Source organism: Nyctibius grandis, chromosome 2, assembly GCF_013368605.1.
Source record: "Nyctibius grandis isolate bNycGra1 chromosome 2, bNycGra1.pri, whole genome shotgun sequence".
Taxonomy (NCBI): Eukaryota; Metazoa; Chordata; class Aves; order Nyctibiiformes; family Nyctibiidae; genus Nyctibius; species Nyctibius grandis.
The window spans coordinates 5,320,366-5,348,357 of NC_090659.1; the positions used below are offsets into that span (position 1 = coordinate 5,320,366).

Consider the following 27,992-nt stretch of genomic DNA (forward strand, 5'->3'; position numbering starts at 1 on the left):
GTTATCAGAATGGATCCAATCCCCTGTAATTGTGGTTTATATCCTTGCGCAGGCTCCTAGCCTTCAGCGATGCAGCTTTTCTGCCGTGTGACTACTGGAGCCAACCAAGTCTCATACGGAGGTCCCTGGTGTGTTATCCACAGTGTCCAGTCCCTCTGAAGCTGTCGCTTCTAGTAGCTGTACCGATAGTGAGTGACCAGGCTTCCTGAAGCATTTGTTTAGTGCAAAATCACTGCCATAAGGTGAGTCTTACAACAATGAAAAGGATAATATGTCTTTCTACTTTATCAGGTGTTTGGCCTTCTTCCACAGGGACAGACTTTACCAGCTGTTTTCTGCCACTGCCCGCTCTCTTCCCCCCAGCACCCCATCACCATGGGCTGACAAGCATAGCCTCTTCCCCTAGCTCAGAAATGTCTGTCTCTGATGTTTCAAGGAGAGCCCTTCGGAAGCTGAGCTCTGAGGGTCCAGTCTGGCAGAAGTATATGTTTTCTTTAGAAATAAGATGTTAAGGTCCTTTTGAAGCTGATGGCTTTCCTTGCAGCCTTTCAGGTGCACGCTGAAGTGTCTTTGCCTGGTGCCATTATCTTTTTATTTCTTCCTTTTTGTCTCCCACAGTCCCCTGCATTCATCCAGAAAAGTATTTTGTAAGTTGCTATTCATTATCTTCCCCTTCCTCATCCTGATGTTGAGATGTTGAGGTGTTGGAGCAAGTCCAGAGGAGGGCGACCAAGCTGGTGAAGGGTCTGGAGGGTCTGACCTACGAGGAACGGCTGAGGGAGCTGGGGTTGTTTAGCCTGGAGAAGAGGAGACTCTGAGGTGACCTTATTGCAGTCTACAACTACCTGAAGGGAGGTTGTAGTGAAATGGGAGTCGGCCTCTTCTCCCGGGCAACTAGCGATAGGACAAGAGGACACAGCCTCAAGCTTTGCCAGGGGAGGTTCAGGTTGGACATTAGGAAGAATTTCTTCTCAGCAAGGGTCATTAGACATTGGAAGGGGCTGCCCAGGGAGGTGGAGTCACCATCTCTGCATGTGTTTAAGAAAAGCCTGGACATGGCACTTAGTGCCATGGTCTAGTTGACAGGGTGGTGTCAGGGCAACGGTTGGACTCGATGATCCCAGAGGTCTCTTCCAACCTGGTTGATTCTGTGATTCTGTGATTGTATACAGTGTTAACAAGATGGCTCCCAGGACCCTTGGGCATGGCATTGCTGTGTTTAAACCCTCCCTTACCTTGTGTCAGTGGTGGCAGCAGCATGTCATCTGAGTATCATCTCTTCCCAACTTGACTGAGACCCGTGTTTGAGGGGTGAGAGATGTTCTCCAAGTCTCTGGGAGTGGCAGGGGAGGTGCTGCAGTCTGTCATAGGTGGAAGGTGTCAGGCAAAAGTAAGATAACTGTTGCTGTGTTGCAGTACTAGGTGCATCCTTTATCAAGCCCTTCAGTGGCAACACTGAAGGAGGAGTTGCTCTCACGCTGAGACTGACAATCCAAGCACAAAGAAGTGAGATCTAGTTTGTACATTTGCAACTCTTCCTGACAACTCTGTTCAATCAGAGCTGTGCACCCTGCAGGCTTGCCCTGGAGTTCATTGCAGCTCCTGCCTTTTGTTTGAAGGAAATTTGTTTGGCTTAGTGTAAATATAACTTAGCCTTTCTGTGACTATAGCCAAGACATCCTCCTTTAGTGGAAATGGAGGATACCAGCAGCATCAGTATTGCCTACACCCTGTTCTGCTGTTCTGCTCTTGGGATGCTTGTGCAGCAATGAGGGCAACGTGGGGTGGTGTTGTCCACTACCCAAAACAATGCTGAGGAGGGTGAAAAGGTGGCATATAGGAACAGAATATCTGCTGCATGACCAGGTACAGCTGTCTGGTAGCTAAACACATCCAGACCACTAAACAGCATGTTAATGCTACATTTTGAGTCCAGGTCCCACTGCGGCAACCCCTCAGGCCTCAGGCTGAATCTCTTTGGACACCTGCATATGGGTACTTGGAGAGAAGCTTCATATTCACAGGTGAAGGATGCTTCAGGTGCTTCAAGAGGAACTGAAGTTGGCAGTTCTGGGATTTTAAAAGGGGCCACTCTCTTGCTCTGCTATTGGACCTTGTGAAATTGCTGCTTTTCCCATGATCTCAGAGGAGTGGGAAAGAGGGAATTGCTTCAGGTAGACAAGCGAAGGCTTTGATGCTAGGTGAGCTGTAAGTGTAGTTCTGCCAGTGCTACCTTGCTTTATCACATGGGAGCACAGCTATGTGTTGCTCCCATGTTCTTCTTAGTGCCGGGGTGGCTGCGCTCTGCCTGTGCAGACAGAGCCTTAGTGTCCTGGCTGGTAAGGATGGGACTTTCTGTCTATGTAGGTGGTGGGGCTTCCCCAGGTACCCCTTCTGCTGCTCTGTGGGACCTACAGCCTCTCCCTCTTCAGCCCCAGCCCCGCAGTTGCCTGCCTATGGCTCCCAGATGCTCTGCTCGCTGCAGCGGGTTCAGGCTGGGGAAAAATTGTCCAGTTCTGGGCCCTGCACTTCAAGAAAGATGTTGAGGTGTTGGAGCGAGTCCAGAGGAGGGCGACCAAGCTGGTGAAGGGTCTGGAGGGTCTGACCTCCGAGGAATGGCTGAGGGAGCTGGGGTTGTTTAGCCTGGAGAAGAGGAGGCTCAGAGGTGACCTTATTGCAGTCTACAACTACCTGAAGGGAGGTTGTAGTGAAGTGGGAGTCGGCCTCTTCTCCCAGGCAACTAGCGATAGGACAAGAGGACACAGCCTCAAGCTTCGCCAGGGGAGGTTCAGGTTGGACATTAGGAAGAATTTATTTTCAGAAAGGGTTATTAGACATTGGAAGGGGCTGCCCAGGGAGGTGGTGGAGTCACCATCTCTGCATGCGTTTAAGAAAAGCCTGGAGATGGCACTTAGTGCCATGGTCTAGTTGCCAGGGTGGTGTCAGGACAATGGTTGGACTCGATGATCCCAGAGATCTCTTCCAACCTGGTTGATTCTGTGATTCTGTGAAAATCCATGCACTTTCAGATTCACATGCTGCCATCAGAGGGAGGGACGTGCTCCCTGAAAAGGGCCTTGGAGCCCCTCTGCCTGCCTCTAGCACTGGGAAACACGTATTTTATGCATCTTCCATTCAGGCCTGTTAGGAGAGTAGCTCCATACTGCAGCCACTGGTGCAGTGGGTTTTGGTGGCTGGAGTTGTCATTTTCCCCAGCTTAGATGTACTTAACAATTGGCTGCAGCAATGGTTGTTTAATTCCCTTGCTAACATTTCCAGGACAGCTATTTAATTTTTTTTTTTAAACCCTCTTGCTTCTTGAAATCCTGTAATCGAATCCAAGCTCTGTCAATCTAATTAGTTTTGAAGTGCAGCATCTCCATAACTTAGAGACCTAAATAAACAGCTTAATACTAAAACCTAGCTTCTCTCCCAACACATCATACTGTTCTGTATTCCCCCCCAGAAGTTCTTACTGATTGCTCTCCCTTTTTCCCTCTCTGAGGAGCAATGCCTCTTTGCCGAGGTGCCACACGTTGTTCCTGGGGTGCTGCGAGGAGCTGGCAGGGAGGAGATGAATTAGCTCCCTCCATGCAGCATCATCCCTCTTGGTCCCAAGCGGCACATTGTGCCCCTCCCTGAGCTTTTTGCCACCTGCAGTGAGGCTTTTCAGCCCTTTTGTGTGGGTGAAAGATTTAAAATAGGGGGAGGGGGGCTAAAGACCACTTTGTATTGGGATGAGACATACAAGGCACATGGTTCAGGCTCTGCCTATGTCCCGCTGGCAAAGCATATTCAGAACAAGTGTGTTTGCCCGCTGCTGCAGCAGTGAAGCAGGAATAACCCATCCCACTTTCCTGAGGGACTTTGGTGTCTCTGCAGTGCCCTGGCCAATTTTGTTCTTCTTTGACTTTTTTCAGTAGAAACGATGGTGCAAACATAGTTCACCAAAAAAGAGCTGTGGGCTTTCTCCTAGGCCAGCCCTGGCTGCTCATTACCGAGAGCAGCCAGAGCCCTCGAAAGCTGCAGTTGCACTGGTGTTTCTCCACTTCCCAGCCTGTTCTGCTCTTAGATTTCAATTGCTTTTTTTTTTTTAATGATTTGTTTCAGTTCCTGTATCAATGCTATTGTGTTTTTTGGTGCACAACAATCGCAACAGCCTTTCTGTGCTGCTGTGGGTTTTGCTCACGAAGACCCTGTCCTTGCTGTGCACTGGAACCACGTCCCATAAGGGCCCAGGACAGGCAGGATTTGAGTAACAGAAGCAGTCCTTCCCACTGCCATGAGAAAAAAGTCACTATTTTCTTCACCTTTGCTAGGCTTCCCCCTGTTTTCATGGCTCTGGTTTCGCTGGGACTAGGGGGTGGTTTGGCTCGGCAGCAGGTCAGTGGGGAGATCTTTATCCAGCGAGATCTCACTTGGCTCCAACAGCCCAAGGTGAAAGCCCATGGAGCTGCGAGGTGAGCTCCCAGCAAAGCAAGCCTGGCTCTGCAGGAGCTGGAGGATTCGGGCATTTGTGCTCTGTCAGAAGGTTTCTGCCCACGAGAGCGTGCCCGGGGGATCGCGGCTGAGCTGGCCGGCCTTGGGGAAGCCAGGCAGCCGGCTGGCTCCTGCTCCGTAATTGAGGGAAGTAACCAGCTGCCTTTGATGTCTGAGCTGGGCTGAGAAAACCTTCAAAGTCTGTTGTGCCAGCTCCCCTGATTATCTGCAGGCTTCTGGCGCGTCCCCCAAGACCGCCAGATTATCCCGGCTAATGCTGCGCTCTTCCTCGCGTCCCCCCACCCTGCCTGGTGCCAGCCCCTTGCTTTCAAGGCTGCAACCTCCAGCCCTCCCTGTCTTTCTGCCCCTCCCTGGTCACTGTGGGTATGTGGCAATGGCATTTCTGGGCAGGGGACATGCCTCCTGAGATCTGTGAAGCAGAGGAGGCATTTTTGGAGAGCTTGCCTATAGCCTGCACCCCTGGGCTGTGTTTCCCCTCCCTGTTTAGGGGTGCTGCAGGGAGCTCTCTGCAGCTGCCCTTAGCAAGGCACCGAGGTGTTTACAGGCAAGCAGGCACCACATGTGCCTTCCCCCTCCAAAAAGCCTTTGGGGAGCCAGGCTCCCATCCACACTGCTCCAGGGCAGGTCGTGCAAGCTGAAGGGTGAGGGGGGGCTGGGAGGAGAGGGCTGTGTTGTCTTTGACCCCTTCAGCCTCTCTGCTGGGACCTCGCTGCCTCAGATTAATTTCTAGCTCCTTTGCCAGCTGCGCTTCAGTGCTTGGGGAGCCCCAGAGTGCTTGTCTGTGTGAGTAGAGATGCGGAGGGCAGGTCATTGCTGAAGGCTGGCTCAGATTGGGGTGAGGAGATGGTAGAGCCATGGGGCTGAGCAGAGGCTCCAACACTCATGCTCCTCCCAGAGCAGTTTGCTTTCACCTGCGATATTGCATAGCAATGCCAAAAGCTCGTGGGGGGAACCTTCCATTTCAAGAGCTGGGGTTTTTTGCCCTCTGCTGCAATGGGTGGAAGCCAGCAATGAATGTGATGGCTGCAGGCAGAGGAAACCACAGCTGCCCTAACCCCAGCCATCCAAATGGGGTGAGGGAGCTCATGGGGGGCCATATAGCCAGACAGGTCATCTGGGCTGCAGCCTCTCCCCATGCTTGCCTGATTGCTTTAAGGTCTCAGCAGTCTGTTCCCCCTAAAAATCAACACTGACCATGGGGTCACCTCCTTCAACCTCAACAGCTTCCTCCGTAGCATTTCTACCCTGCTGTGGGAGCAATCCTGCCTTATCCCCATCCCTCTCCAGGCTCCTTGCAGTGTGCAAGGGGAGTGTCTAGTCAGCACTTGTCTGCCTGGGAGGTTTCCAAGTCACCGTGGATGTTGCCGATTGCTGCTGTGCTCTTTTAGGTAGAGTCTAACTTCACCCTGGCTGCACTGGCCTTGGTAAAACTTTCCATGCTGTGTTTTTGATGGTGTTTTTCTGGAAAGTTTTGGCCCAAAGTGGCTGAGCAGCATCCAAAAAGGGTGCCTGCAAAGGGATCCAGGGAGGCAAAAGGGGGGAGGATGGGTACGGAGGCATACAATTAAAGATGGCCGTCACCTGCATGAAAGCCAAAGCCTGTGCTGTCAGCAACCTGACCTCCAGCCTTGTGCTGTGGAGCGGGAGATGGTGGTACCCTGCTGGGCTGTGCTGAGAGGTGGCTCTGCTGCTCAGGTGCTGGTGGTAGCCAGGCTGTGCCAAGGGCTAGAGGTCAACAGCGTTCAATCCCCATGGCCCTGGTGCAGCCCTTCAGCTCACCAGGTGAGGTGCACAGGCACATGCACCGCCTGGCTCCAAAGAGGCAGATCCTCTGCTCCTTGTAGGTATGGCAGGGACCCTCTGTGCTATCCAAGCAGCATATTTCCTCCTCACTTCCCATCTGGTGTCATCCCCAGGAAAATAGGGTAAGGGGATCTTTCTCCCCATGGATTTGGCTTACCTGATGTGGTTTCTAACGGCAGTGATGTCTTTGTAAAGGATTCTCTGATCCTCTTCCTCTACCCTGCCTTGCGTGGTTAACAGCCCTGCCGTATGTCTGGCTGCACTGATTTCCCACGGAGGAAGAGAGTAAGTTTTAGACTGCTCAGTCCCAGGAAGAGGGAGCTGTTGGTTTTGTCCACAGAGCATCATCATTGCCGGTGGTAGGGCTGGGCCAGGCAATCCTATTCTCCCTGGTTTCTCTATTGCAAATGTAAACAGCAGCTCATGCATCATTAGAGTTGCAAACTTGGAGTTAAACTGTCCCCGTGTGTGTGTTTATCTGTACACTGACTGTTGGAAGCTCACTGAGGTTGAACTCCAAGTTTCCTTTCCATTTACTCTGTCGCTGTAGCAGCGATGCTTTTTCCTCCTCCAAAGTGGTGAGTGGGCTGGCTTACTGTCAGCAGGATCATCCCTGGGGCACTGCTGGCAGCGTGTTGCTCTTGGAAAGCAACCTTCTCATCACTTTCCTTCTGAGATGGGAGGGGTTCATCCTGCAGCAGGGAACAGAAGCCTGCTACGCAGTCATGGCTATGTGCGTGGGGTGTCCTACTGCCATGGGACACGCGCCCTCCTTGCCAACAGGCGTGTTTGGACACTCCACCACTTGCTAGCCTCTGCCCTCTGTGGAGACAGCGTGCGGGTTTCAGTCCTGCATTTCACCCTCTTCCCCCAAAACAGGTGCTGCTCCTCTGCTCTGTTTCATTGCAGCAATGGTGGGTGGCAGAGGACAGAATCACAGAATCACCCAGGTTGGAAGAGACCTCTGGGATCATCGAGTCCAACCATTGCCCTGACACCACCCTGTCAACTAGACCATGGCACTAAGTGCCATGTCCAGTCTTTTCTTAAACACATCCAGAGATGGTGACCCCACTACCTCTGTGGAGACAGGTGAGATCTTGCAAGGACCACTCTGCCTGCTGCAATAGCCCATCCCCTCGCCCTGCATTTGGCTTTCTGGAGACCTGTGTGGTGCTACGGGAGCTGTGTGCACAGGCTGATGAGGAGCTGGCTAATGGAGGTGTGAGCCTTGCAGCCAGGAGTCTCTGCCTCTATCTCCTGGCTCCGCAGGCTGTCATATAAATCAGTGTATTAAATGGGGGAAGGAGGGACCTCGTGTTTGTTTTGGTTCATTACATGGATCTCATTCCCTCTAGGAGTCCCATGGGATCAAGCAAAAGGACTTGTTTTATGGCTGGCTTTTGCTTGCGAATCCCTGAGCTAATTTAGTCATTCAGTCGATGCCCAGGCAGCGTGGCTGGGGGGTACATGCCGTGTGCTGCCATCCTTTCTGGGAAAACAAAGCAAAAAAAACCCCACAACCAAACCAACCTTGCCCCCCAAACACATCCCTTCAGAGGGTGTCTCTGGTTTGAGCCCCTCACCCAGCCTGTACCTGAGGCATCATGCTGCTGTCTGCAGCTACAGAAAATAACTGTCTGGGGGGAGCTTCAGCCCTAGATATCTGCCCCCATCCCTTCCCGGGGTTTGGCCCCTCACCCCCTCTGTTAGCAGGGAGCAAGCTACTCCATGCAGCAAAGTGGGAGTTGTGAAGCAGAGCATTAGCCTGTGAGCTGCTGTGGAACAGCAAAGCCACAGCCAGTAGCGCCGGGCACCTGGCATGCACACAGCAGCAGGAGAGGCCTTGGGCATCACCCTTTCCCAGCAGCATGGGGCCGGGGTGCTGGTTGTCACCTCCCAGAGGCGTGTTGCTTTGCACCCTGCTCCCCAACCTCTCCCTGCTGCTTCTAAGCAGAGGAAACCACTGCCGCCAGGCAGCTTCCTCCCAGCCACTTTCAAAATAGTGGGGTGGCTGTCGCCATCACCCACGAGAGCCTTCCACCGCCCAGCTGGGAGAGGACTCAAGCAGAGCTGTTTCCCATGGGGCTGGCATGGTGCCTGGTGGCTGCCTTCCTCCTCCTCCTCCTCCTCACGGGTGAGTGCCCTGCACTGCGGCAGGGGCTTTCCTGGGGCAGGCGAGGGGGAAGTAAAGCACCTCCTCGGTGCAGATGGGAGCTTTGCAGGTGGGTGGCTCAGCGGGGCACTTTGCTGGGGCTGCGGGACCAGGGTGGCCCTGCTGTGGCCAGTGCTGCTCTGGCTCGGTGGCCGTGGGAAGAGGTGCAGTGGCACGTTCTCATTTCAGCACTGTGGTTTCACACCAAAGCGATAGCCTGGACCCTGGCAGGGTTTCAGAGAGGGGACATGTACACCCCTGTTGTGTGGCTGTTGGGGGTGCAGAGGGGGTTACCTCACCCCCCCTTCCCTTGGGAGGGGTTTTCTGAGGGTTTCTTAGGCTGTGCCCCCACCAGCTCTCTTCCCTGGCCCGGTCTCTCCATGGTTCGTTTTTGACATAGTGCCTGTGTCCTGTGGGCACTTTGCTTGTGTGCGTGCTGGGCACCAGAATGGAGCAAGTGTCACCACTGGGAGCTCTGCGGGAGGGGAGAGTGCACGAGTGGCCATCACCCCCGCCAAACCTTCTGCAGGCAGAAATGGAGGGAGCCCTTGCTGCTTCCCAGTGCCCCTTGCCTTCGGAGGAGCTCGTGCTGGCCCCCTCTCCCACGCCCTCCCCGGTTTCTGTCCATAGAGCACCTCTGCAGCACCCAGCTTGCTGTTTCCCTCCACCGTCCCGTGTCCCTTGGCTTCTGCATTATATCTCCTTCTCTGGCAGTGGTCAGCTCTGGCACCTGCTCCCTTTCCCCCCCACCTTGTGCAGGACTTGAGTGCTTGGTCTTCTTGATTTTAACACACTACAAGCTTCCTCCAGTGATCTCAGCCTGGTTGCTGCTCCCTCTGAACAGCTGGCTGAGAGATGCTCTCCAGCCATGAACAGGCTTGACAGCCCTCCGGCCATGATGCTCTGGTCTCTGTCATGTGCTAGGAGACAAGGAAATTTAGAGGTCTGTTGTTACAGGACTTGTTCTTAAATTGCAAGAGGTGTGAAGTCACTTGGACCTTGTGCTTCAAAGAATGAGGCTACACAGCAGTTCTTGTCATTGCAGTCCTGTGCACATCCAGACCCCGTGCCGGTTTGGGTGCACAGCCCTCGCATTGCGTGTACCCCTGAAAACACCGCCTGTGCCAACTGTTTGCCGGCAGGTCTGAGCACTGGCCAACGGGTGGTGACTATTCAGAAGGGGCCCCTCTACCGTGTGAGGGGGTCCCACGTCACGCTGTGGTGCAAGGTGAGCGGCTACCAGGGCCCGGCGGAGCAGAACTTCCAGTGGTCCATCTACCTGCCCTCGGCCCCCGAGCGGGAGGTGCAGATCGTCAGCACCGTGGACCCCTCCTTCCCCTACGCCATCTACACCCAGCGGGTGCGCAGCCGGGGGATCTACGTGGAGCGGGTGCAGGGGGACGCCGTCCTGCTGCACATCACCGAGCTGCAGGACCGGGACGCCGGGGAGTACGAGTGCCACACGCCCAACACCGACGAGAGGTACTTCGGGAGTTACAGCGCCAAGACGAACCTCTCAGGTGAGTCCTGAAGGAGAGCCCCGCTCCCTGCTGGGCGGGGGTGCAGGCAGGCTCCTACTGCCCACCAGTTTGTGCTGGGTAGAACTGCTCGTCTGGTCCCTGACAGAGGGGCAGCTGGGGAAAGGGGAAATTAATGGGACTGTTGGGCACAAATTTTCCTTCTCCTGTCCCCACTGTGGGATTGCTGTCCTACCGCTGGGTGGCCAAGGTTGGGATGCCCAGAAGTCCTTCGGCAGGTTGCTCTGGCCGATGCCTCCCAGCCAGGGCAAGGGAAGGGAGAGGAAGCCTCTGCTGTCCCATGGCCCAACTTTAGGTTAGTTCCTGATGCAGTCGCAGCATTTCACAGCCCAATGCTTAGGAGGGCAGGAGTTTTCGGGCTCTGTGCATTAGCTGTTGGTGCCCTCTCAGGTCAGAGTATGGGACTTGACCCAAGAGGGATACCCATGGAAAGAGGGAGGGAGCAGCTCCTGCAGAGCACTGGGAAAGGGAACACAACAGGGTGGAGAGACAAAGGAAGAGGCCCTACTGTGAGCCCACCAAGTCTACATAGTGGTATGGTGCTTCCTTCTAGTATTCACCCCTGTTTCCTCCTTTATCCTGGTGGTGTGCCAGCCTGCACTTGGGATCATGAGGGGCTGCTCGTTAATCTCCTTGGGGCTGCCTAATTAATACCACCCATAGTTTGTCTGAAGAGGGTACTGCAGAGAGATTCACTGTGGTTTCTTCCCTGATGAGGTTTTAACCACTTCACGCCTTGGCATAGGCTGATGGAAGCCTTGTCAATCAGCTACAGAAGATATTTCTTCTACATGTCAGATCCCTCAGGGCCTGGCTGCAGTTTTGTAGTGACCAGCAGGTTGCCCATCGAGGCCAAGAAATGATTTTTCCTGTGACCCGCTGCTCTCTGTGTTTCTCCCCCGTGCTCAGTGATTGCAGACACCCTCTCGGCTTCCATGGCACCCCAGGACCTCACCCGTGCCAAAGGGGAGGCAGTGGAGCTCACCTGCGAGGTGTCAAAGTCCACCGCCCAGCACACGCATCTCTCTGTTGGCTGGTACCGTCTTCAAGGAGCAGGAGAGAGCCATACCGAGGAGGTCCTCACCCTTTCCAGGGACTTCATCTTGAGGCCAGGGCCCTCTTATGCACGGAGGTTTCTGGAGGGGGACGTGCGACTGAACAAGATTGGGAACACCACGTACAAGCTGTCCATCGGGGGAGTGGAGCCGTCCGACCAGGGGCAGCTGTACTGTGAGGCAGCCGAGTGGATGGAGGATCCTGATGAGACGTGGAAGGACATCTCCCGCAAGCAAACAGGGAGGACGTCGCTGGCAGTCACGAGCCAGGGTAGGGCCCTTGGCACCAACTCCTTGTGCAGGAAAACCTCTCTCCCCCCACTGCCCTGGGTTGGTTACAGTGCTGTGTTTGCTGCCACTCCTCTGAGCACCCTGCCTGCCACCCCTCCTGCCATAAGCCTTTTGCTGGCTGTGGTCCCTCACCCTGCTCTTCCCCCAGCTGCCTGTGGGTAGCTGTGCCCAGAGGAAGGGAAAAATCTCTCTTTCCCACCAGCAAGTTTTACCTCAAAGCAGCCAAGGCTGCATCTAGTAGATGTCCTTTAACATATGCAGTAAAACGGGAGCAAGTCTCTCACTGAAAACCTGCCTGGGGAGGTGGCGTACCCTGTCCCCACGCCTCAGGGCGGATGGAGGAGGCTGCAGAGCCCCGGTGGTGAGGGGAACTGGCGTCTCACAAGACAGTGGTGAGTCAGAGCAGGAAACCAAAGAAACAGATTAGGAAGGACCGAGCACTCCCTGTGTGGCTCGGGGCGGGGAAGGGGAGGGAAGCGCAGTCTCCCACTGTCAGAGCCTGTTTCCTGACACCTGGCTGACTGGCAGAGCTTTATTCCCCTTATTATGCACTGGTTGCTGCAGTGGCTTTCCGTGGCTGCTGCTGCCTGGAGAGCAATGGCAGTCAGTGCACTTCCCTGCATCCGCTTGTTTGAGAGAGTTCATCATGACTGGTAGTGTGGGGCTTCGGGCAACAGTACCACAGAATCTTTTCTAAGCAGAGAAACCTTCTCAGAGTTCAACATTTGCCCTGTGGTAGCCATTAAGGGTAGAAGGCAGGCGATGGTGGTAAGAGGACAACATGGTGGTTGTGTTAGAGCTGCAGGTGTTGCTGGGGGGAAACGGCGGCGGGCGTAGGAGCCCTTCATCACATCTGCAGGGCTGGGGCGTAGGAGCCCTCCACCACATCTGCAGGGCTGGGGCGTAGGAGCCCTCCACCACATCTGCAGGGCTGGGGTCTCCCTCCAGCACCCCGTGGGAGAGCCCAAGCTGCAGGGCTGAGCACCCCATTGCAGTGGGAACCAGCAGCCTCTCTGACCGTAGCCAACCGCTCTATTGGTTTCTATAAACTCTCCAGCAAATATTTGGGAATGCCAAACAAATCTGCAGTGGCTTGGATTCCTGTTTGCAAACTGTTTATGAATGAGTGTTTAAATTCACGGGGTGCTCTGCTTGCAATAAATTATTTGAGCTATTCCAGCGGCAGTCTGGGAGCTGCTCTGTTTCACCTCCAAACTACAGCACGGAGCCTTGCGCTTGTCGTTAGACACGGGGGAGCACCACAGTGACCCGAGGAGATGGCGTGGTGTGAGCCAGGCTGCCTGCCCAGGGAGTCAGGGCTCAGCCCTACCTCCTGTTTTATGGCTGTGCCACTGCTGTGTGGGGTCATGGCACAGGATTTCAGGGGTCTCTGCCTGCAGCCACTCTCCAGCCAGGCTGATGCCAGGAACCAGGGGGCATTAGCGGCAGAGGCTTCAAATGCCCCGCGAGGAAGGTGAATCGTATCATAGGACCCAGAGACAGGGTCCTCCCCTCAGGTGTGGCTGGCTGCCCAAGAGGGTCTGCTGAGGGGAAGATGACTTTGTGTTCCTCCTGTCGCTACCCTCTTTGCTTGTCACCTGCTGCCTGTTGGTAGGGGGGCATGACAGGGACTAGGAGATGACCTCCACCTCCTCTTGCTTCCCTCTGACCTCCCTGTGCTGTGACAAGACTTGACACTTCTGCTTTCTGTAGGAACTAACCCAAAACCTCTCCAACTTGGAGAGCGTCTCCTGCCCACATCCTGCAGCAGCCAGTGAGGGCTGCAGAATGCGGGACCAGCAGCATCAGGTTCAGACAAGCGACTTGAAAGCCAGCCCTTCACGCACCTTCTCCCACCACAGACAGCAGAGTTAAAGACACCCCTGAGTGATAAGGCCCCTTTGTGCCCCTTTCTGGTTTAAGGGATGTTACATGAAGCAGAACAGCTCCAGGAAGTGAGATGGAGCAGCTCCCCACAAAAGCCAATGCCTCTGGGTTAGGGCAGCCCTCAGTTAGGATGCCTGAGCTGAGCCGGGGGGTGGCTGTGGCCCTAGGCTGTCCCAGTGGGTGCTCTGCTCTGGGGAGGTTAGCTGCTCCGAAGCGGGGAGCTCAGTTCCTCAGGGCTCTGGTACTTCCTCCACCTGCGATTGTGCCTGGAGCTGGCAACCACCTCCCCATGGGCAAAATTCTCCATCCTGATCACTTTTCTAACAAAAGAAAATGTTTCAATAGAGAATTCCCTCCCATTTCCCTCTGCATGGCCATCGGTGCTGCCACACGGGAGGGAAGTGTGGGCAGGGCCACCCACCACCCTCTTCGCTTTTGATTGCCCGCAGGCGGAGACCTCTCCGTGGACATCGCTGCTGTTGAAAGCTCACTTTCTGAAGGTGATACCTTGCAGCTACAGTGCATGGTGGGAGCCCAGAAGAGCAGCAGCAGGCACTTCCAAGTGCTTTGGCTCCTCAACGGCGTGAAAGTGACCAGCGTTGACCCCCATGGGGTATTGATTTGGGAGGACAAATATGAGGAGAGAGCCAAGCTGGGGCAGCTCCGAGCATTCAAGCAAAGCAACACGGTTTATGTCCTCACCGTCTATGAGGTGGGGCTGAAGGACAACGGTACATACCACTGCTTTGTTACGGAGGTGAAGACTCCTGGACGCTTTCACAGCATCCAAACCAATGTGTCATCAGGCATCCAAGTCCACGTGAAGCCGATAGGTTAGTAAATCCTAGTGGCTGCTCTTCTGGGTAAAGCCTGCAGTGATCCCTGACTGGGGAATGCTTCAAGTCTGGCCTTATCTTAGCGGGGGCAACACACCTGCTGTTTGCAGCAAGAGTGCAAATGTGCTCTAGATCTTGGTAGATAATAATGGGAAAAGCACTTGCTCTGGCAAACATCAGCATGACAGATGCAGCAGCTGTCAACAAAGTGTAAACCTTTAGCTCAGTCTCTTTGCGATAAGTTTTGGGGCAAACAGGTAGAGGTCTGAGGGGGTTGGGTCCTCCTGTGTCTTTGGTACAAAAAATTGTGAGCAATGCCTGTCCTACCCTGGTTTCCTTTTCCAATGTCAATATGTAGTTAGTCTCTCCATCTAATGCCACAGTATCTCTGGTTTTCTCTGAGCAGCACAACACCATCCCCTACCATGCAGTAACTGTTGTTTGCAGAGCGCCGCCTGCGCCTCTCCGTGTCCACCAGCACGCCGCAGGTCCTGGCAGGAGACGCCTTGATCCTCCTGTGTGAGGTGCAAGGAGCAACCAGCCCTGTGTCCGTGCAGTGGTGGCACCTGCCACCGCAGCACCCGGGTCCCCAGGTGCCAGTGGCCACCATGGAGCGGGATGGCACCCTGAGGCTGGGCAGCACCTACCAGGACGGTGGGACTCGGGGGAACCTCTGGCTGAAGAAAGCGAGCTCCGGCACCTTCACCCTGGTGATCCCCAGCACGTTGGATGAGAGCGACGGCGGGCAGTATGGGTGTGAAGTGACCGAGTGGTCCCGAGGCCAGAGCTGGACAGAGCAGGGAGAGACAGTGGTGACAGTCAGCTCCATGGGTGAGTTGGGCCACCCTATTTCTGGGCTTTCAAGCTGGATGTGCTGGAGGCAAGGCTGGAGAAGCAGGTGGATGCATGTGGGTAGGACAGAGGTCTGCTGTGCCCCACTGCTGCTGCAGGGTGACCTGGGGCTGATCACTGGGCCCTGGAGTGCTTCAGTTTCCCCATTTCTAGCAGAGTGCTTCAGTCCTCCATGAGATGTTTTGGGAGAGACAAGTGGGACACAACAGCTAAAATGCCCAGAGACCTGAAAGGCAGTGGCTTGCTCAGCAGGTCTTTCTGACACACCATTTCTTCTTCTGATTGCTGGAATGGGTGCCTTTATGGAGAGGCAGCTTCTGGCTGTGATTTGGGGTGTTTTTCCTTTCTTGTTGCTGGGCCGGGTGCCTGAAAGCACCAGTCAAGCCATAGGAGTTGTCAGGCTTTTGTGGAGGGTGGAAAGAAGGAGCAAACAGATGAGCAGCATCAGCAGAGGATCCCTGGCTCCCTTCCATGGGGTGGGACTGGGCAGCCTGGAAGAGAGGGTACTCAGGGCTGCCCAGGGGCTGGGGGTGGGAGAGCAGGGGGGGAGGTAGGAGAGGGCAAGGGATCACCTGGGGCTGGAAGAGCACAGTGCCAATGGGGGGAAGGCAGTGCCGGCAGAGGAGCAGCAGGAGTGCTGGCTGCCATGGGGCTGTGGTGGCTGGGGCAGCATGGACAGTGCTGCGTGGGACGGGTGGCAGCGAGGTGGCATGGGGCAGGATTGCTGTCCTGGTACCAAGCGCTCTCTCCTCCTGAGCAGGTCTTGGTCTGCATGCCACGCTGAGAAGCCGAATTGCCACCATCATATATGGGCAAAGTTTTGAACTCGTCTGCCAAGTGAGCGCCAACTACACCCTCGAGGAGGTGCCAGTGTCTGTGAGGTGGCTCTTCCAGCCCAGCCCACCCACCGGCAGCTACCACAACATGGTCCAGGTCTTTCCCAGTGGCACCGTGGCCTGGGGGGCAGCGCAGCCACACCTCCAGGAGAAAGCCCAGCTGACGAAGGCTACCAGCTCCTTCAGGCTGCGCATCCACAGTGCCACTGCTGCTGACGAGGGGACGTACCAGTGTGAGGTGGAGGTCTGGAGGAGGAACACCCTGCCGCTGGGGCAGCCGGCGGCCACCAGCAGGTCCAATGCTGTGGGGATAAAGGTGGTGCTGCCAGGTAAGCAGCACCATGGGTGCTTCTTCAACAGAGGTCTCTCCTTCTGCAACTTTAAATCCATTAAACATGACCAGGACAACCAGGACCACTGATGCCTGGGGTGTCTCCAGCAGGGTCACCTCCCAGGGCTGCATGAGACAGTGCTGCCTGTCCTGTTTCTTCCTCAGCACCCACAGCTCCTGACAACACTTTTGGAGGCAAATTTGGTGTTGGGGAGTGGCAATATCTATTTGTTTGCAGAATATGCCAAGCGTATAGGGATCAGCCTTGCCACTAGGATTTTAAGCCTTGTTTCTGGGAAGAAGCAGTCGCCCCCCCAAGGAGCCCAGTTGAGTGCTGGGGGTGCGAGGTGCCTCCCATGGTGTGGGCTTCTGTGGGGGCTGGAGGGTGGTGGAGGGAGATCAGCCCCTGAAGCTGGTGCTGGGATATGCCTGTGTCCCCCCAGGCTTCCCTCGATATATTCGAGGTGCTCTGAGACAGCACCAGGGCTCTCTGCCGGGCTGGGAGCCAGCACTGAGCTGCAAGGTGCTAGAGTCTTTGGGTGGAGGTATCTCCTCCCGGGCATGGCTGGGCTGCCCAGGGTTCCCTTTTATGGCCACCTCTGCGGGCAGGGTCCATGCCACCGTGCCTGCCAGCATCGCACAGGGATCCTCCTCCTCTTATGGAAGAGAGATATTGGCAATGCACCGCAGCCCCCCAGCCAGCCCACCGTGTGCCTGGTCCCACCGCCCCTGGCAGCAGCACGGTCTCGGCCTGCCCTGCTCGCGGCTGGGGCTGCTGGAGGAATTGCAGGGGTTGTCCCAGCCAAAACCTCTGAGCCTGTGGAGGTAGACGTGAGAATACAGAGTAGGGGGGCTTCCCTCATGTCTATTCTACCAGTAAAGGAGAGTTCTTGCTCTTTTTTCATGCATTAAGTGCTCCTTCTGCTAATCCTTGGGTTTTTGGGATCACAACCCAGTGAACTGAAATGTGTTTTCCCTGTTTTTTGACTGGTGGGTTTGCTGTAGCGTAAGCTGATACATTTCCTTCCCTGACCAGGCTCGTTTCCACAGCGCTCTCCCTCCTGCTTCACTGCTGCTCTTTCCTCGCCCCTGCAGAGCTGAGTGCTGGGGTGCTCCGTGTTACACCTGAGCTACAGCCAGATGGGGACAGGGGGTCTGTGGGGCAGTGCTGTGGCTAGGGGTGACACCAGACAGTGTCTGTGAGCATACATGAGTAGTGTAAACGGCATTAAGATGAGCGGGTGTCACGCAGAATCACAGAATCAATCAGGTTGGAAGAGACCTCTGGGATCATCGAGTCCAACCGTTGCCCTGACACCACCCTGTCAACTAGACCGTGGCACTAAGTGCCATGTCCAGTCTTTTCTTAAACACATCCAGAGATGGTGACTCCACCACCTCCCTGGGCAGCCCGTTCCAATGGCTAATGACTCTTTCTGAAAATAAATTCTTCCTAATGTCCAACCTGAACTTCCCCTGGCGAAGCTTGAGGCTGTGTCCTCTTGTCCTATCGCTAGTTGCCTGGGAGAAGAGTCCGACTCCACTTCACTACAACCTCCCTTCAGGTAGTTGTAGACTGCAATAAGGTCACCTCTGAGCCTCCTCTTCTCCAGGCTAAACAACCCCAGCTCCCTCAGCCGTTCCTTGTAGGTCAGACCCTCCAGAGGGTCTACACAGAAGAGACGGTAGCAACAGAGCAGCGAGATAATTATGACATTTGGCTCCAAACGTATTGCAGCTGTTACTGGATACTGTGACGCTGTAAAGATGGTGGGAACTGGGAGGGGGTGATGCGCAGTGGGAGGTGGCTGCTGGCTCTAGGGCTGGCGTTCTCAGAAAGGCAGCGTGAGCCAGCGAAGGATATTTGGGAAGGTAGAGAAGTAAGTCTGGGAAGGAAGCCGGCTCCAGCAGTGTTGGGATGAGACGAAGCTGTGGAAAATTGAAGCTGCAAATCATGGAAATCACCAGTCTGTTTCTTCACACATAAAATCTTATGGTTGAAGCCTGCAGAGATACTGGAGTTCTTGACTTTTGCTTTGGCACTTTGTTTACCATTCAGTGTCAGTCAGTGCTTTAGGAGTTTAAATGCCACTGTGGATCTGGCCTGGAGCTACAGACGGGAGGGACATGTGTGAAAGGCAGTTACAGGAGGGGAAGGAGGACAGGTCTTTTCCATTACCTGCTTCTTAGGTAGCTCAGCATCTGACTCTTGGTGGGGTCCCATAATTAGTGCTTCCCCCAGCTCCGCAGTGAGCCATGGGGAGCTTTGCACCAGCCGCCCTCCCATCCGGCCGGCCGGCCTGTGTGGGTCTCTGCAGCGGCCGTGCCCTTCTGCGTGCTCCACTGCTCCCGGGCCAGGCAGAAAGGGTGGCATCAGCAGGCAGGGTTCACAGTGAGATGGGCAGCGAGAGGCTCAGCTTGGTTAATTAAATTGAAAAGGAAAGGGAAAACAGCACCATATCTTTCTGTGCCAAAGGAAAAGGCAGGCGAGAGGAGACCTGGAGCTGAAATGAAGGGGCTTTGCAGCAAGTGCTCTGCTTCCTCTTGAGGTGGTCTTCTCTGAGAGCCAGACAGCAACTTGTCCCATCAAAATCAGGTGCTCACAGCAGCGGTTTCCCATGGCTCCTTTCTGAGCTCTAGTAGCTTTTGCTTCTCTGGAGTATTTTCTGCCCCAGCAGGCATCAGGCCAGGCCCTACTCAAGCGAGAAGCCCCCCTCAGGCAGTTTGCTGTCTCCTGTGCTGGCAGCCTCTTTGGGTTTGGGCAAAGGTCCTGGGTTTTGCCCGCCCTCGACAGCAGCAGCGCTGCCAGGAGGAGCTCGCTTGGAGGGAGGCGCACGTTTTGGTCCAGCGTGGCCCCACAGCTGACTTTCCTGGAGCTCCTTTTTGCTGGGAGAGGTGGCAGAGCCGCTTGCGATGAGCAGCAGGGCTGCTCTGCTGGCATACTCTCCCCAGCAGCAGCAGCTGGGAGAGGCACATCCACGTGTCTGACATGGGAAGGCTGTCCCCGATGTCCACCACCTCCCCTGGTCCTGCCTGCTCATCTCCTGTGGCCTTTCAAATGGGAACAAAGCCTCCAGTTGAAATACCCGGGAGTATCTTTTCTTTCCCTTTGGCCGAGTTCACTTCTGGGTGCCTGAATAAAGCTCCTGGACTTCAGCAGGCTGGCTGAGTGATATTCCTCTGTACTGAGCAGCTGAAGTTAAGAACCAAGTGTCTTATTTTTTCCAGTGTGATCAGTTCACCTGTGACAGAAACACAGGATGGTTGAGGTTGGCAGGGATCTCTGGAGGTCATCTGGTCTAACCCCCTGCTCAAGCAGGGCCACCTAGAGCAGGTTGCCCAGGACTGTCTCCAGATGGCTTTTGAAGCACAAATCTATGAAGATTTGTGCTTCCTTTGAGCTGGCTGTGGGCTGGGTATGCTTTTAAGTACTGAAGTTGGAAGACATCAACTTGCATCTGGTTCCTAAATGCACTCAAGTCTGATCTCTGTGTGTGAGGATCTGATGAATTTGCACAGCTTCCTAATTAGGGTGATTGCTTTCCCGTCTCTTCTGCTTCTTGCCCTTACCTGTTTCTTCAGAGCAGCAGATGTGCCCTGTGAAATGCAGGACAGCACTTTGTTGATCCCTTGGGAGCAGCCACCTCACAGTGAATGTTGCTGCTGAAATCCTCACCACTGATATGAGGCAGTAAGCAGATAATGGGACTTGTGCAAGTCTCACTGTGGAGGAAACTGTCAAACTTTTGGGGAAAATGTGTCTGCAGTGTGGAGAGAAGAGGGAGGAGGAGCAGTAGGGTGCAAAGAGGAAAAAGCAGCATAAGTGGACGTGAGCAGGGAGATTATGTTGGCAAATTTGAGATGGAGGCAGAGGCAATGCGCAGGGGTGCCAAAAGCCATCAGTTGGGATATTTTGCGTTGACTGCTCTCAAGAGAGACAGTGGTGGCCTCTGAAGTGGTTGCTTGTGTTTCGAGAAGAAATGCTTGAAGGAAGGGGAAAGGCGCGGGCTTTCTCCTGTGGTGTCCCTCTTCCCCATCAGCCCCTGCAGGAGAAGCTGCAGCTCCCTCGTGGTCCACAGGCCCTCTGCATAACCTGCTGCCATCACACCCCTCGGGGAGGTGCCGGGAGGAGAGCACCCTGCTGAGCCTGCAGCTGAGGGCAGGGGGCTGAGATGCTCTGCAGGGGTATCGCAGTGAGTCCTCTGCAGCCTGTCCCCAAACCAGCACCCAGGGGCTGAGCTTAAGGGAGCTCGGTTGCCCCCAGCCTCCGCAGCACAGGATGTCCTGCTGCTCAGCTTGCACGTAAGCAAAACACCAAGAATGGAAACTCGGCCTACAGTCCCTCAAAACCCTGATGGTATCTCGTGCTGAGTAATTTCTGTCTACTGCTGGGTAGATACTGTGGGTGCTTCTGCACCTGAGTGCTGGCCCCATCTGACAGGGGTGGTGTCTCAGTGTGGAGGGGAGGGCCGAGGGGAAACGCAGGTGGTCAGAGGCCCTTCAAAGAGACTAGTTTGCAGCCTTTCTGCTGCTGGAGGAGAAGGAAATGCCATGGTCTAGTTGACATGGTGGTGTCAGGACAACGGTTGGACTCGATGATCCCAGAGGTCTCTTCCAACCTGGTTGATCCTGTGATTCTGTGAAAGGCACCAGCAACAGATGATGTGCATTGGGAAGGGCGTCCCTCAAACCAGGAGCAGCATAGGCGCATCGGGAGCCGCCCTGTACCCTGGGGTGGGGGCAGAGCCGCAGGCAGCACCGCAGCTCTCCTCTCCTGAACTGCTCGGTGCTAGATCAAACGATTGCTGGGCGTAATCACAGCGGATGTTCCCAATTGTGTTGTGTGGTTTCTGATTAATAACCACAGCAAACACCTGAGGTGGCGGCTGTTAGTGAAACCCACACAGGCTCTGTAGTCGCTCTGAGATAAGACACTTGTTCACAGCCTCCAAAGCTGTGGGCTGGTTTTGTCACTTACGTGTAAGCCTGCTGATAGCGGTGGTAGATGGACACATCTGGTCAGACAGAGGCTTTGCCTCCAAGCTCCAACACGGCGGCTGCTTCCATCCCCCCGTTCCTGCCCCGTGGTCCCCCAGACACCTCCCCTGCTACTCCCCTGCCCAGCAGCACCCAGTGATTCCCCACCACAGTTCAAATAAGGGTGTGTGGACTTGCTCTTTCCCTCCTTCCCCCACCCCGGCTGCTCCAGCATCCCCTAATGGGTCTTTATCCTCTGAGCACCCTCTTCCTCTCTCCTCTTTCAGCGGGTCTCTCAGGCCAGCCTTATCCCTCTCCTTGCCAGCATCCCTGTATTGGCAGCTGCAGCTGGCATGATTATTTTATTTCTTCATTTTAGAAAGCAAGCTTCAAGTAGCTACGGAAGAGAGCTCTGTGGAGATTGCTGGCGGTGCTGACACAGCCATTGAGTGCAGGATCGTGTCTGCCCAGAATAATTCTCAGTTTGCTGTTACCTGGTACCTCCTACCTCCTCCTCCGGCAGATGCAACCCCCCTGCAAATCGTAAGGGCCGACTACAGCAGCATAGTGAAATACGGGGCTGAGTTCAGCTCTCCTACACAAAAGTCCCGGTTCCTGAGCCAGAGAGTGTCCAGCAACGTTTTCTGGCTGCGGATACTCTCTGCAAACCCCGGGGACCAGGGCCGGTACTACTGTGTGGTAGAGGAATGGCTCTGGCTGGTGGACGGCTGGTACAAACTTGGAGAGGGAGCATCGGGAAGGACCACGCTGGAGTTCAAGCTCCCAGGTGAGCAGGCGCTTATCTCTTGTAGAGGTGCTGCTGGAGAAGGTTGGATCAATTTACGATGAGGCCCCTGCCCGGGCCTCTCCTAAGCTGACAGGGCTTAGGAGAAGCAGCAGCTCCTGTGTTGGATCTGAGACTTAGGGATGCAGGTGGTGTCAGTGCCTCTCAAAGGGAAACAGGGAATTAGGAGGATTTACCACATCCTCCCAAACCAACCAAGCTGGTATTTTTGCCCCTAGCAGCTGATGTGTAATGCTTCATAATAAAGTGAATCGTGACGATTTCTTTTCCTTCCAACACATGGTGCACTTGGTTGGTTGTACAGTGCTGTGAGTAGAGAAGAAGCCCTTTCCTGGTACTCCTGAGCATCCTGAAGCAAGACACTGTTTTCCTTACCCTGCAGCACATTGCTGCTGAGAACAAGGCTGAAGGCTCAGCTGCTCTCACCTTGGGCACTGCACCCACCTTGGGGTGCACTGTGGGTCCTCCCTGGCTCAGTTTTTCCCTCTCTCAGCCTCACTTGGCTTATGGGTTATAGCCCTAACTAAAGTGGATCAGAGAATCCCAGCTTCCTAAATAGCTTTTGCTTGAAAGGATGCCTTATCGCTTATTTGGAGGAGGTGGGAAGTGAGAGGGTTGTGAGCAGGGGCCAGAGGTGATAGGGGGGAAACACCGTGGGGAGAATGAGTCACAGGAGCAAGGGGCCTGTGGGCGTCCTGCAGAGGCTCTTGCAAGACGCCATCCCAATACCCCACACTTCGCCCTAGAAGATTCCCATCAGCCTGCAGACACAGGCAGGAGCATTTCTATGGCAGTGCAACACCGCAACGTCTCTCTCTGCTTGCATCCTACCCCAGAGCGCGAGCTACAGCTGGAGAAAACCAACCGCAGCATCTCGGCGAGGGAGGGTGAGGAGGTGACACTGCGCTGCCTGCTGCAGGGTGCCCCCCTGCCTGCCACCCACCTCTCTGCCACCTGGTTTCGGAGAGAGGAGAGCGGCCACACCAGACCCCTGCTCACCCTCCGCTGCGACGGTGCCGTCGAGTACCCCTGGGAGAGCCTGGCGAGGAGGCTGCACCTCCGCCGTCCCACCGCGGGCGACATCAGCCTGACGCTGCGCAGCGTGGAGGAGGGCGATGCCGGGCTGTATTACTGCCAGGTGCAGGAGTGGCAGCAGCAGAGCGAGGGGAAGGACCGGACTCTGCAAGCCTCGGCGCGCTCGGGGTACACCCAGCTCACTACTGTCCCGCCAGGTAATGCTTCTGGGTGCGAGGGGCTGGTCACTCCGCACCGGTTCCCCCTTCACCATGCTGGGGTGTCGAGAGGGCGATAAGGGCAGCTCTCTGCTGGTGATGCCAGCTGCAGTGGCGTGGATGCAGCAGGGCCAGGAGGGCTTGCTAAGGGGTTGCAGGGCCGGGTCAGTGTTGGGGGGATCACTGGAGTTGTGTTGGGAGCCAGGGGAGGAAGGGGAACCCTTCGAGGGACACGTGCTGTTGGCCTGGTTGGGGAGGCAATGAGATCCCATTCCCAGTCCCATTGATCTGCCAGGGCTGAAACCCAGGTGCTTGGCATTGTAAACCTTGGAGGTGGTGGTCAGATGAGATACCAAGAGCTCCGACTGTGAGACGTGGTCCAGAGGGTACCACTGAGTGCACTTGTGTCTGCAGTGCTTTGTGGCTTGTGGGCTCTCTGCAGGACCATGGGCACAAACCCCTGCTCTCAGTCGTGCCTTTGGGGCCAGAACATTGTTTTGGGGAAAAAATTCTTGGTGTGATTTTTCTGTCAAGTCCATCTCCAGTGAGGTCTGTAAAAACAGGCTCTGTCCTCTTGGGGTGAGTTGGGGTGCATGCTGTGTGCAAAGATAGAGCTGGATTCTGCATACAGAATTTTAAATAAATAAAAGCAAAGGCTTCAGTCAGGCGCACACAGTGTTTTAGGGAGGTAACAGGCAGGAAAAAAGTACTCTCTTGTTGCCTCTTTGGGGAAATAGGAGGCTCGGATGACCCATGTGGAGGAAAAAATATGAACTGTGAAATCAATCGTGTTGCACCCAGCTGAGAGGATCCTGCAGTTCTTCTCGTGCCTTCAGCCCTGGAGTTGCCATGCCCCAAAGCCAGCCTGGGTGCCTACGTGTGGTTATAGCTTCTGCAGCGATTACCAATGCTGACCAATGTGGAAGAGCTCAGGGGACCCTGTAGGACCCTCCCTTGTCCCTACTTGCAAGCCTACTTGCATGACTCTGCATCTACAGCAGAGCTAATCTGGATTTAAGTGCACAGCAAGGGACTGACAGCGCTTCATCTCCCTGCTTTATGTTCCTGCTGGTGTCCATCATGGCTCCCTCCAGCACTCAGATTTCTTCTTCATCAGCTCCCTCTGTCTCTTGTTACTGGTTGCTGGTGGGGTAACCATTGCTAAAATTGCTGGGTAACTGCTGGAAAATTCTCATCCAATTTTTGTATAAGTGTTTTTGCCAAGTGATTTTCATGGTTTTCACAAAATCCAAGAGATTATCTGGGTGTTTTTTCTTTCTCTCTCTTTTTTTTTTTTTTTTCTTTTTTTTGTTTGTGTTTCTCCAGTGATGCAGGTATCTCAAAATGCCCCTCTGGCTCATGAATTTCAATGTTCCGGAGTTTTCTGAGGGGTAGTGACACAGCCATGTGCAAGTATACCTGCAACCAGGAGTAACTTCAGCTCTAATCCCTGATGCTGCCCTTTAGGATACCTCCCTAGTACTATAGAGGCATTCATGTGGTGGAGACTTCTCCCTGTTTTCCTATGGGAGAGTAAATGCTGCTTCTGTCTGTGTGGATGGGGTACAGAGCTTCATCAGAGGTAGAGAGGTAAAAGCCAGTTTCACAGACCCAGGGGGTGAAGGGTTTGTGGCTCTTCCTTACTGAGTCCAGTCTGGAATGAGGTAGCTGAAGAGCCGTGCTGTTTCTGTTGGGATGTTTCAGCTGAACGAGCTGGGGCCCTGTCTGACCTCCCAAAACAAGAAGTTGAGGCAAATTACCTGGTTTCTCTTCCCCTTCTCCTCAGGTAGCCTGTATACATTGTTAAAAATTGGTATCTGTTGAAAACTGAGGGAAAAGTGATAAGAAGATGACCTATAGAAACAGTAGGAGAGAGAAACTCAAACAAGCTTGGGGCCTCACTTACTTTTTTTCTTTCTTTTTTCCTCCAGAGTCAACAGCTTTGTCTAGGATCTGCTCATCCCCATTACTGCTGAACTTCATCCTATACTTACCGCTGGTTCTGATCCTTCTCCTGGCCCTTGCTGTCTTCTGCTGGTACTTCAAATTCAGAAAAAGCAAGAAGGGCAACATCACAGGAGACCAGCTGATGGAACTGCAAGGGACTGGAGGGGTCAAGAAGACTTAGCTGGTCTGTAATGGCAGATGTAACTTGGAGGAGCAGAGCTGGACAGCTGAGGAGGACTGAGTACTTGCAGAGGGGCTTTTTGTTGTTTTGTAGTAGCCTTTGCAATGAATCCTTGAAATCGCATGTTTATGTTCAGTGGAACAAAGCAGCTTTGAATTACTGAGCAAACAGGGTTTTCATAGCGGGTGTTCCTGTCTTTGGGTTAGGTACCCACCCATCTCACACTCTGTTCATTGTGGTATATTTGAGGTCTGTGCAGTGTGCATCGCCCACTGTGGATGTAAGTGGTGTTATTCCTCTGCAGGTATAAGGGAAAAAACAGCTCTTTTTGCACCGCAACACAAAAGTATCAAGTTGCTACTCATTTTAGGTGACTTGACAAAATCTGTGTGGTGTGCAGGCTTCAAAACCAGTGGCAGAGCTGGAAATGGAGTATTGGCATCCCGTTTAAGGCATTGCACTTGCCTTTGCCTATCCTTTGCTCTCAGACACTGCTGTACCCTTGTTCTGAGGGTGCTGTGCCCAAAGAGCATCTTCTCTGAAAGGAAATGTATCTTCATCAAAAAAGCCTGTCACAGGAACATGAGGACTGAGCAAGGCTGGCTGGGGCTGAAGGAGGTCCATAGCAGGAGTACCACAGCCATCCATAAAAACCGAATCCTCTTGACCCAATAAGGGACTCAAATGGAGTCTTGGATTTCAGAAGGAAGAAGTGGTCACCAAGCCATTTTGGAGATGAGTGTACAAAGACTTTCCAGCTCCTTCCTTTGCTGGGACTGCTGTAGGAGAAGACAGCATCCAGTCCCTCGTGCCTGGGCTGTCTGTGGGTCAGAAAATTGCTCGTCTGGGACCTAGTATTAGACGCCTCCAGGTTGTACCACGTAATAAAAAAGCTATGTGTGTGCTTGCGGGGCAGCTCCTCAATGCTCTGGGATCTAGCTCAGGGTCACCTTTTCAAGGCGGAGGAGCTCTGCTACCTGAAGGCTGGCTGGCTGATGCATTAGAGGAAAGGAGATTTCAGTCCAGTCTCTATAAGTCAAGGGATACTCAACCCCTAATTGTGCAAAATGAGATGTGGTCCCAGCAACTTGTAAGGTCAGGTGTCAGGGTGACACTTAAAAGCACCGTCCTCAGACAAAAGCAGCCGTATGGAAATCATGGCGGATGTTTATGAACCTGCTTCCTGACCAGAGGGAGGGTTGGTGACACCACAGCCCCTCTAGATGATCTGTTCAAGTCCTTTGCTTTCCTTAAAATTTGAAAAGCCCCCTGCCCTGTATCCTGAGGAACTGGGAGGTGCTTCAGCCCCTTTCTCCTTGAAAAGCACTTTTTGCAGAAGTTTGAAGACTGCTGCTCTTGTTTCCCTGTTCAGCCCCCTCTGTCTGTACCGGCTGACTCCAGCTTGCTCAGCATTTCCCCGCAGGTTGTGTTCTCTGGACCTCGCGCAGCTTTTCCCCCTGCTGCCCTGACCCCAGCTGTCTCTCCCACTGCATGAGTGCTCAGAGCCGCACGTGGGGCTCTCTGCAGAGGTTTCCCCCCTGCGTTGTGGGTTACGTTCTGTTTACGCTTCGCAGTAGGATGTTTGATTTTCTGTGTGCGTGTGGCAGCGCGGCACTGTTTGCGCTTGGCTCGCGATCGGCAGGCTCCTCTCCTGCAGATTTGCTGTCTAGCAAGTTGTTTCTCCGCTGTGTGTTCAGGCTGTTGACTTTTCCTATCTCATTGAAGCACCATTTGCATGGGTCTGTTGAACAGCTTTCTGCACCAGTTTGTGAAGGATCCTGCTGTCTGTTTGTCTTAGTCCTGTCTCGATAATGCTTTAACTCATGGACCAGTTTCAGTCTGTTTTGACAGAGACGCAGATGCTCCCAGGACATCAGACTCCTACAAGTTTCATGAAAAGTGGTAGCTGGAGGAAGGAGAGGAGGCAGGCGAGTTGTCCCACCAAGGGAAGGCTGCAGTGTGAGTTGCCTGACAGCCAGCCGTGAGTCAGCTGTACACTGGCTGCCTGGTGCCCAGCTCGTAATTAGGGATACAGAAAGGAAATGTAAGTGTCTTAGGGCGTGGGAAAGGAAAGAAGGAACCATTTTTGACCATAAACTATTAACAATTAATCTGTGCACACAGTTTATCTACCAATTTTGTGCTGTCCCTCTGTGGTTTTGTTATGATTGTTTCCTTAGCTTGCCCATGAGTACCTTGGGAGCATACTTCACAAGCCTTGGTAAAGTCAAGAATATATGATACCTACTGCTTACCATTTCCCACAAGGCTTGCAGAACATCTTCCAGGTGAGATTAGATAGGCCTGACATGCTCTGTTCTTGTTTAAAACAAACAAACAAAAGTTTATTTTCTTTTTTTTCTTGCATTCTTCTAGGTGCTTCTAAGTACTTTGTCCCTGTATCTCCCTGAGGATTGCAGTTAAGAAGATGTAGGTGTTCAGTTTCCCCTTTTTAAAAATAATTTTGCCCTTTTCTTGTCACTTGGTGTCTCACACCTCCTCGGGTGTTACTGCAGCAAACCACTAACAGATGGCTTGACAGCCCATTCTTTACGTGACTTAAGATGAACCTCATCAAGACCAGCCTTCTGCACAAAAATCTAGCTTATTTAGGTTGCTACTCATTACCAGAGTGCTGGGGTGGTGGTGTGGGACAACCCCAACCCTGCTGCAGCAGCCACATATGTGGGGCAGGATCCATAAGCCATGCGAGCCCTGTGAGTGTCCTGGCTGGGTTTGGGGCATCCCCCAAGCCCACGCTGGCCC

General features: G+C 54.0%; 1 protein-coding gene across 1 annotated transcript; it reads left to right on the plus strand.

Moving 5' to 3' along the window:
* Positions 1–8,385: 8,385 nt before the first annotated feature.
* CD101 (CD101 molecule) lies at positions 8,386–25,226 on the plus strand. The gene is made up of 9 exons (XM_068425180.1): positions 8,386–8,440; positions 9,601–9,978; positions 10,906–11,322; positions 13,679–14,062; positions 14,513–14,896; positions 15,678–16,082; positions 21,441–21,848; positions 22,703–23,098; positions 25,030–25,226. The coding sequence occupies exons 1-9, from the start codon at positions 8,386–8,388 to the stop codon at positions 25,224–25,226; spliced, it is 3,024 nt and encodes a 1,007-aa protein (XP_068281281.1).
* The last annotated feature ends 2,766 nt before the right edge of the window (positions 25,227–27,992 follow it).

What these genes read in the sequence shown, in the direction of transcription:
- CD101 (XM_068425180.1), top strand. Translation starts at nt 8,386, where the DNA reads ATGGGGCTGGCATGGTGCCTGGTGGCTGCCTTCCTCCTCCTCCTCCTC. An exon ending in GCTGGAGTTCAAGCTCCCAG is followed by an intron (nt 21,849 to 22,702) that starts GTGAGCAGGCGC and finishes ATCCTACCCCAG; the next exon opens with AGCGCGAGCTACAGCTGGAG. An exon ending in GCTCACTACTGTCCCGCCAG is followed by an intron (nt 23,099 to 25,029) that starts GTAATGCTTCTG and finishes TTTTTCCTCCAG; the next exon opens with AGTCAACAGCTTTGTCTAGG.